Source organism: Rhagoletis pomonella, unplaced genomic scaffold (assembly GCF_013731165.1).
Source record: "Rhagoletis pomonella isolate Grant_MI unplaced genomic scaffold, Rhpom_1.0 Rhpom_scaffold_00019, whole genome shotgun sequence".
Taxonomy (NCBI): domain Eukaryota; kingdom Metazoa; phylum Arthropoda; class Insecta; order Diptera; family Tephritidae; genus Rhagoletis; species Rhagoletis pomonella.
This window is the reverse complement of record NW_023458573.1, coordinates 929,967-939,458: the sequence shown is the minus strand read 5'-3', so window position 1 is coordinate 939,458 and position 9,492 is coordinate 929,967. Positions and strand designations below refer to the sequence as shown.

General features: G+C 38.2%; 1 protein-coding gene across 1 annotated transcript in view; it reads left to right on the top strand.

Annotated features, from left to right (window-relative positions):
- LOC118749550 overlaps positions 1-4,608 on the top strand; it is a 9,674-nt gene extending 5,066 nt beyond the window's left edge. The window contains exons 3-4 of the mRNA XM_036484354.1: positions 3,255-3,483; positions 3,608-4,608. Of these exons, the coding sequence (XP_036340247.1) occupies positions 3,255-3,483; positions 3,608-4,608 (1,230 nt within the window). The remainder of the gene's footprint in view (positions 1-3,254; positions 3,484-3,607) is intronic.
- Positions 4,609-9,492: the final 4,884 nt, after the last annotated feature.

Genomic DNA, 9,492 nt, shown 5'->3' with positions numbered 1-9,492 from the left:
AGGAAGAACAATGTCAAAATCCAATTCCTTAGCAATATCGGTAACTAACGTGGAAATGAAATCGCCTTTTCTACGCACTTTGATGTTATTCCCCCGATATCAGATTAATGCATTCGACGATTTATGGCTAACTTGTGCGCATCTTAGCAGAAGAGGACATTTTGCTATTTTTCCCGCCTTTAATCATGTAGTACTACAGCGGGGTAATACTGATTAAGCCGGGACTTATTAATTTATTGTAACCATTGAATACAGATGTTTTCCTAAAATACGCTGTTTAATAAAAATTAATAAGTTTGCTAATGAACGGTTATGGATATGTTTTTTAATCTTAGTATATTTTTCAAGTCATTAATATTTTTGTGCGCATACAAATTTCTGGTTACACAAATGAATGTGAAATTTTCTACGTTCACCGCGGGAATAGACAAAAAGTAGTATCAGAAAGTTCGATTCGACACACATATAATGCTTATTATAACTTTACGACACCCCACATGTTGACAAGATTTCACCATTTGTTATTAATATTTTTTAACTTAAATTATTTGTTTTTAAAAATAGAGTATATTTTTAGCACAAACCATATAAATCCGAGTTTCAATTTGTTGAAGTTCCACTCCCATACGATAGAGGTCGCTGCTAAATAGAAATAAGAAACATGTAATAGTTGTATATGGGTCATTCCATACAATATTTACAACTCAATATTTTTTTTTGGGGTGAAATATATTTTTTTACATTCTTTATCGAAAAAAAGAAGACACCTACTTTGTATTTCGTCAAGATATTCGAAAATCTCGAAAAAACATCCCGAAATTTTGAACTCACGGAGAAGTATCCTTTTTAATTGCTTGCAGTTAATAAACTATTTGTCGGAGAAAATAAATTAAGGTATTAAAATGTGCGTAATTACCTCGGTTTTCCATGGGAGTGTGAGATAGATTAAAAAAAAAATCGCATTTTTTTAATTGTTGTTTTTTTTTTATTAACTTTATCATGTTTAATTTTTATTTTTTTTCCATCTGCATAGTTGTCAAATTTTATGGAGTAAGCTGTACAGATTTGACAATGGAAACAACATAACATAAAGTTTGACAACTTCAGGTTGAAAAAATAGAAATCAAGCATGATGAAGTTAATTAAAAAAAAATAAAAAATGCCATATTTTTAATGCAAAAATTTTGTTATTTTAATCTATCTCACACTCTCCGAGGTAATTACGCACATTTTCATACCTTAACTGATTTTCTCCGACAAACAAGCAAGCAATTGAAAAAATATAATTCTCCGTGAGTTCAAAATTTAGGGATTTTTTTTTCGAGATTTTCGAATATCATGACGAAATAAAATAATAGGTAATAAATGAGGTGTAAATATTGTATGGAATGACCCATATGTATTGTAAAATATGTCATTAATTTGCATTGTGAACAGAGCACCTTTTTGGCAGCTGAGTAATAATAAAATTGACTGTCGCCCCTTCGTAGACAGGCCACCGGATGGACAACACGTGTTCTTTAACCTCCCAGAATCAGGTGTTTCCATTCTCAAATTTTTACAGCGTACTCCATAAAGTTTGACAACTATTCAGGTTGAAAATCAAGCATAATGAAGTTAATAGAAAAAAATAAAAAATGTGATTTTTTAATGCAAAAATGTTGTTATTTTAATCTGTCTCACACTCTCATGGAAAGCCGAGGTAATTGGGCACATTTTGATACCCTAACCGATTTTCTACGACAAACAGTTTATACACTGCAAACAATTAAAAAATATACATCTCCGTGAGCTCAAAATTTAGGAATTTTTTTCGAGATTTTCGAATATCATGACGAAATAAAATAATAGGTAATAAATGAGGTGTAAATATTGTATGGAATGACCCATATGTATTGTAAAATATGACATTAATTTGCATTGTGAGCAGAGCACCTTTTTGGCAGCTGAGTAATAATAAAATTGACAGTCGCCCCTTCGTAGAGCGACCACCGGATGGACAACACGTGTTCTTTAACCTCCCAGAATCAGTTTTCACCCCCGAATTGAAGCTCAAATCCTTGAGTATATTGACCAAGGGAGTCTTCAGCACGCGACACTGGTCCTTCGAGCCGGATCCTGAGGCAAATCATTTAGTCCAGTCTATTAGGTCTATCGGCGACAAGACAAGCGCAAGGTTGCATACAACGAAATTGGGGTTAGATAACCAAACTCATCCACCGTGAGAAGCATTTCCATTGAATAGACTCCCGTATTGAACAAATCTGCAGATAAGGTTGTGCTGGCAGGAGCGACGCGTATTCGGGTACTAAAGAGTAAGCGATTGTTTTGTATTCATTTGTTGGCTTATTATATTCAACGACATTCCGGATAATCAAAGCACAGAAGTAAGCATCGCATTGGAACTAGTAGCAATGCAGCATGAAGATTTGAAACGTTTGCGTAAGGAATTAATAAATTTCCGTAAATATGGTCCATACCGCCGGTCAGAACGACATTTTACAACGCGTATTAGTCATCTATTAGGTCGGCCGCTGTGGTGTAGGGTCGGCCGCTGTGGTGTAGTGGTAAGCAGTGCGCGCTTCCACTCCGCAACGCCTGGGTTCAAGCCCTGGTCAAAGCAACATCGCAAAAAATGTAGAAAAAGGTTTTTTCTTAACAGCGGTTGTCCCTCGGAGGCAATGGCAAACCTCCGAGTGTATTTATGCCATGAAAACAGCTTCTCATAAAAATACAATCGCCGTTCGGAGTCGGCGTAAAACTGTAGGTCCCCCCGCTTTGTGTGACAACATCAAGGCGCACGCCACAAATCGGAGGAGAAGCTCGGCCAAACACTAACATATGTGTAAGCGCCAAACTATTATTATTATATTATTATTAGTCATCTAGGAAATCTGTATCATGAGTTTATCGACCGGCATCATGATATCATACTTTGCAAACGATGTTCTAAATGAGTTTGAAAATGAACATTCGCATATTTTTTCTACAATTCAGACAGCGTATGATGAATTATATCCAAGCAATACCCCATCGCATACTCCTTCCGAGCAGCGAATTCTTCGAGCATTACATATCAAATCAGGGCTCCCACCGAAACTGCTTTTAAATTACCCCTGTTCACCATTCCGCAGTTCAGTGGTTTATATACTGATTGGCCGTCGTTCTACGACTCACTTTTACAAATACATAACAGTGATCGACTAACTAGTAATCATAAATTTCAATATTTAAAAAGCGCTCTCAATCCAAAGGTTAAGTCGCTAATCGGTTATTTAGATATTACCGCGGAAAATTATGATACGGCATTGGCCGCGTTAATCGAAAGGTATAATAACAAGCGCGCACTTTTCAGCAAATATATGAAAAAAGTTGTAAATCAACCAATAATTTTCAACGATTCGGCCGATGAATTGCAAACTCTTGTTTCGCGCGCATGTGTATTTGCGCTTCAAAATTTAATTGTTGATACCGAGAAATACGGTGCTATTTTCGCGTTTATTTTAGTAAAAAAGCTTCCTCATCAGAACAGGTTAGAGTGGGAAAAACACTTTCAAGTCCATTGATATTCCACCATTCGATAAATTAATGGAATTTTTGGACACAGGTTTCCGCACATTAGAAGCTTTGTATCCCCAAGCAACAGCAACTAAGAATGATCCAAATCAAATATCATCCGTTTCATCCACTAAGCAACCTAACTCAAGTTCAAGTAAGCCGATGCAAAGAAAAGACGCCAGATTATTTAACGTTTCTGCAAAACGAATTTCTTGTCCGAAGTGCGGTCCGCAAGGGCCTCATCTTTTACAGAAACGTCCAAGTTTTCTGCAAATGTCTGCATCCGAACGGAAATCTACTGCCGATCAGCTCAAAGTATGTATCAACTGTTTAGGGCATCCAAAGTCGCAAGCGTGCATCAGCGAAAAAACCTGTTTCACCTGTCGAGGTAAGCAACATACGCTTTTGCATCTCAGTAATTTCACATCTTCTGCATCAAATCAAATTTCTTCGTCAACCTCAAATAAAAATATTTCAAAAGCGGCCGTCGACTTGAGCGCCGTAGCCGCAAATAATTTAGTTAATTCGCATTCAAGTAGCGTTCTACTCGCAACAGCCTTAGTAAATGTCCCCTATATTAATGGGCAATTCGTACGTTTGAGAGCATTGATAGATCAAGGTTCGCAGCACGCAGTCATAACAGAACGCGCAGCTCAACGTTTGAAGTTGCCAACGATTCCAATTTGCGTGGGTGTTCGCCCAATGGGTCAAAACGAATACAAAATAATCAATAAGGAGTTAATTTTAAACATTAATTCGATCACTGATTTTAATTTTTCGGTCGAAACTACCGCTTCCATAAGTAATACTATTACTTCGGATTTGCCGCTTTTCCTCCTTAAGTCAAGCTCATTTGCGCATATACAGCACTTTCCCCTGGCTGACCCTCATTTTGCCTCCCCCGGCCAAATTGATTTATTGCTAGCCGGCGACGTTTATTTCAAAATACTACAAAGTGGATTATGCAAAGGACAACCTGGTGAGCCAGTAGCGCAAAACACCTCATTGGGATGGATATTGGGCGGAGAAGTGTATCAACAAAATTATTAACTGTTGCTAATTGCTTTAATGTTTCTACAGTAGAAATCGGGGCATATATAAAAAAATTTCAGGAGGTTGAAAAAGCACCCCAGAAAAAGAAACTATCGCAGTAAGATGAGTGAACAGAGAACTTCTACGAAAGGACTTATAGACGCCAAGAAAACGGAAAATTCATGGTACGCTTGCCATTTAAGTTTTATTTTGATTCTACGATTCAATTGGGTTCGTTCTTTTCGATGGCCCTAAAACGTTTCCAATCTCTTCAACACCGATTTCAACGCGACGAAAAATTTCGCGAAGCATGTTTTTGCGTATTCGATGAGTATAAGACACTCAACCAGGTCAAACGGATGGAGACTATCAATGATGATTTTCATTCCCCGTCAAGTATCAAAAATTTTTATCTGCCCCATCAAGCAGTTATTAAAGAATCAAGTTTGACAACAAAACTTCGTCAAGTTTTCGACGGCTCCGCTAAATCTTCAAACGGGAGTTCTTTGAATGATATACTTACCACCGGACCTGTTTTACAATCGGACATCATCACTATTTTACTCAACTGGAGAGTTCATAAGTTCGTATTCGTTAGCGACATCGCGAAAATGTATCGCTGTATAGATATGCATCCGGCTAATACTAAATATCAGCAGCTCATTGGCAAGACGATTATCTTATTCAAACTTATGCCCTACAAACCGTTACTTTTGGCCTCAAACCTTCCGCATACCTTGCTATTAAAACGTTGCACAAGTTAGCTGATCTTGAACGCGATACTTATACCCTTGCTTATAAGGCTATCAAGAAAGAAACATATGTGGTTGATGTCACCTCCGGCGGGGAGTCAATCGGCGAAACAATATTGCTTACAAAACAACTCATCCAAATGTTGCGCAGTGCGGTATTTGAATTAAGAAAATGGCCCAGCAACTCAGGGGAAATTTCGCAGCATATACTTTAGTAGATGTAATTTCAACCATTATACTGTAACCGAGGCCTTATCTTATCTTTATCGATATATTTGTATCACTCTCATCATTATAAAAATTGAACGAGTTTAATAAAACTTCTTTTTATAAGCAAAACGTATTTTTGGCTTTATACATTTTGGTTTTCGGCTGTGTCTGGCTCTGTTATCGAATCGCTATTAGGTTATGGCGGCATAGTAACGTTATTGAAAATTAATTAAATTGGACAATTGTTTAAAGCAAATTGCGTGGGTTTTTCTCGAAAGAAAAAAAAAATTTGTGAAACTGCGACCCAACAGAAAACGGGGATTCCGTTGTTCGATGGAGCCAACTTTAACAATTGGCGATTTCGGGTTGAAATTGCGTTGGAAGAAAACGATTTGACGTCGTACCTCAAAAAGAGTTTGCATGATCACTTGGTTGGTGTAACCGTCGAAGCGGAGCGGCAACGAACCATGAAGGAAGAGAAAAAATGCAAAAATTTCATCGTTCGAAGCATACATGATTGTCAGTTGGAAAACATCAAAGAAAAGAAGTCTGCAAAGGAGATGTTTTATACATTGGCAAAATTTTTTGAACGAAAAAACATTGCTGGTCAAATATTGGTACGTCGGCAATTACTCATGATGAAATGCAACGACGTGGATGATATGAAAGAATACCTTTTGAGATTTGACTGTAAAATTTGTGAACTAAAGTCTATGGGTGCTAAAATGGAGGAGTTGGATGTTGTGTGTCACTTGCTCATCACGCTACCGAGAACATACAACACATTGGTTACAGCAATTGAAACAATGGATGCAGATAAAATTAAATTCGATTTTGTGAAAAGTAGGTTACTGGATGAATATCAAAAACCGACACCGAATGTGTCGAGTGAAAAATCATCGTCTAGTGCTATGCATATATCTGTTACCTGTTATGGTTGTGGACAGGTAGGTCACATAAAATCTCAGTGTGGCAAGAAGAGGCAAAGAAATCGACAACGTGCGCAAATTAACGGTGATTCGAAGAAAAGCGAGAAGTCCGAGAAAAGCAGCGCTAAAAATGCGGAGACGAAATATGCTACATCAATGTTGGCACGCACATGCAATGGAAACAAAGAAGCTTGTTTGTATGCGCATAATGCATATACGGCATCTATGATGGTATGTACACAGATTAAAGAACAAGCAATGAACACATCACAAATAAAATTTATACTGGATTCGGGTGCTACTAATCACATGGATAACAGTGAACTTTTCTTCAGCAACCTGGAGAAGATCGACAAAGTAAAAATTGGTGTTGCTAAAAAGGCGATAAGTTTGGTTTCAAGCCAACGTGGTGATGTTCCAATAAAAACCTTATTTAATGGTAACAATGAGGTAAAAATACTTCGGGATGTATTGTTGGTGAAAGACCTTCAAACAAATTTACTCTGAATACGCTGTTTGACAAACTATGGTTATCAAGTTCTCTTTGAGAATGACTCTGCAAAAATAATGCGTGATGGTGAAGTAATTTTTACTGCGCATGATTCGGGTAGACTATATGAAGTGAATTTTCAAACTGATCAAAAGCCTTTTGCTGGTATAGCTAGTGGAACTAACTCGAACAATCCTGAGCAGAATTTTTTGCATTTTCGTATGGGGCATCTAAATGTGGCTGATATGAAAAAGTTAAATGATAGAAACATGGTCATTGGATTGGAAAAATTTAAAGTTAATTTAGATGAGAAGTTCTGTGAATCATGCTTCATCAGTAAGCAAATGCGTTTGCCGTTTGAGTCCAAACGGTAACCACGATCAACAAGAGTTCTTGAATTGATACATAGCGACGTTTGTGGACCGATGCCAGTACCGGCACATGATGGCTCAAAATACTTTGTCGCCTTTACTGACGATTATTCACGTGCGAGCATCGTATATTGCATAGAGCGAAAAAGCGAAGTGTTCGCGAAATTTAAAGAATTTGTTGCAATGGCACAACCCTGAAATGAATTCGGTTGCGGAACGATTGAACCGTACACATGTTGATAAAGGAAGAGCAATGTTGAACGCCAGTGGTTTGGACATTCTGGTCAGAGGCAATTATGGCTGCAAATTATATTAAGAACAGAAGTCCTATAACTGCCGTGGGTGATCACTTCAAATACAAAACACGTGCTGAAATTTGGTTTAAAGCAAAGCCAAACGTATCAAATCTTCGAATTTGGGGTTGTGTCTGTTATAATAACATTCCAGTTGAAAAACGATGAAACTTGGCAACAAATCCACAAAGTGCCTTTTAATGGGGTATGATTCGAATGGTTCGTATCGTCTTTGGGATCTAGATTCGAACAAGTTAATCATCGGACGAAACGTGATTTTCCATGAAGCTGCAATGATGAAACAATACATTACCAACGATTTAAAGGCGGTAATCGAACCATCTCTTAGAAACGGTATTGAAAAGGAGACTAAGGGCCGGTTTCTCTATCTCCGGTTAACACTAATCCCCCGGTAAACATCGTTACCGACCTTATCGACTCCCTGTTATATGCATGGAGTTAGAACGTCGATAACAATGTTTAACCGGGGAGTTAGTGTTAACCAGAGATGGAGAAACCGGCCCTAAGGGCCGGTTGTTCAATGTCTGGTTATCACTACTTGCCGGTTAAACATCATTATCGACGTTTTCGACATCACGCATATAACATGTGATCGATAAAGAAGTCGTTGTATTTAACCGGAGCTTTTACCTCCGATTTGTGCTAATCAGACATTGAACAACCGGCCCTAAAGGTACGACATTAATGAAATTGGCTGGGGAAAACAGCTCTGGTAACATCGAAGATGATTTCGACGATAACATCGATGACAGCGAAGACAGTTTCCACGATGCTAATGAAGATGGCATCAATGACATCGAACATCAAATCCACGGTATCGACGTAAATGGTATCGGTAACAACAATGAATCATAGTTGCGACGAAACACAAGGCAGAGACAAAAAACCCGATCGATATGGTGAATGGGATTATTCATCACATTTAGCACCTTCGGCACAACAATTTGTTGAAAATGATCCTGTAACAATGACTGAAGCAAAACAACGTGATGATTGGCATGAGTGGAATACGGCCATAAAAGATGAATGTGCGTCACTCATTAAGAACAACACATAGACTGAATGTGAGCTGCCTAACGGAAGAAAAGCTGTTTCATGTAAGTGGGTCTTCAAGTTGAAGCGAAGGTCAAATGGTGTTACAGACAAGTACAAGGCTAGGCTCGTGGCTAGGGTTTTCGCCCAAAGAATTGGTTTCGACTACAATGAAACCTATGCACCGGTAGCAAAGTTGACGACATTGCGCATTTTGTTATCAGCGGCCGCACAACATGATATGTACATTCATCAAATGGATGTGATGGCAGCGTTTTTAAATGGTGAATTAGCTGAAGACATCTACATGGAATTGCCGGAGGGTTTCAAAAATGGGAATAAGGTGTGCAAGCTAAATAAAGCATTATATGGGCTAAAGCAGGCATCAAGAACCTGGAATGAAAAATTTAATCAGTTCATGTTGAAGATTGGCTTTAAACGGCGTGCTGCAGATTTATGTTTATATACGAAGACTGAAAATGGCATTGCTTGTAACACATTCATACTGTGGCGAATACTGCGGCAACACAAAGCGAACAACGAGAAATAGGCAGAATGTTCGAGGAATGACGTAAACTGTTCCACAAAGAGAAACGTCAAGTTGGATGAACACTGCGAACAGCGAGAGAAAGAGAATGAGCGATAAACTTCAAAATGTTCTAGAGTTGCCATAAGTGCCAGCGCAGGTATATAAGGGCGCCGTCACAGCGAGGTGGGACAGTTACAAGTCAGCAAGCTACAAGTAAAGTGAGCGGATAATTGAGTTGCGAATAAGCAAGCTATAAGTTTAATTGTGTTAACAAG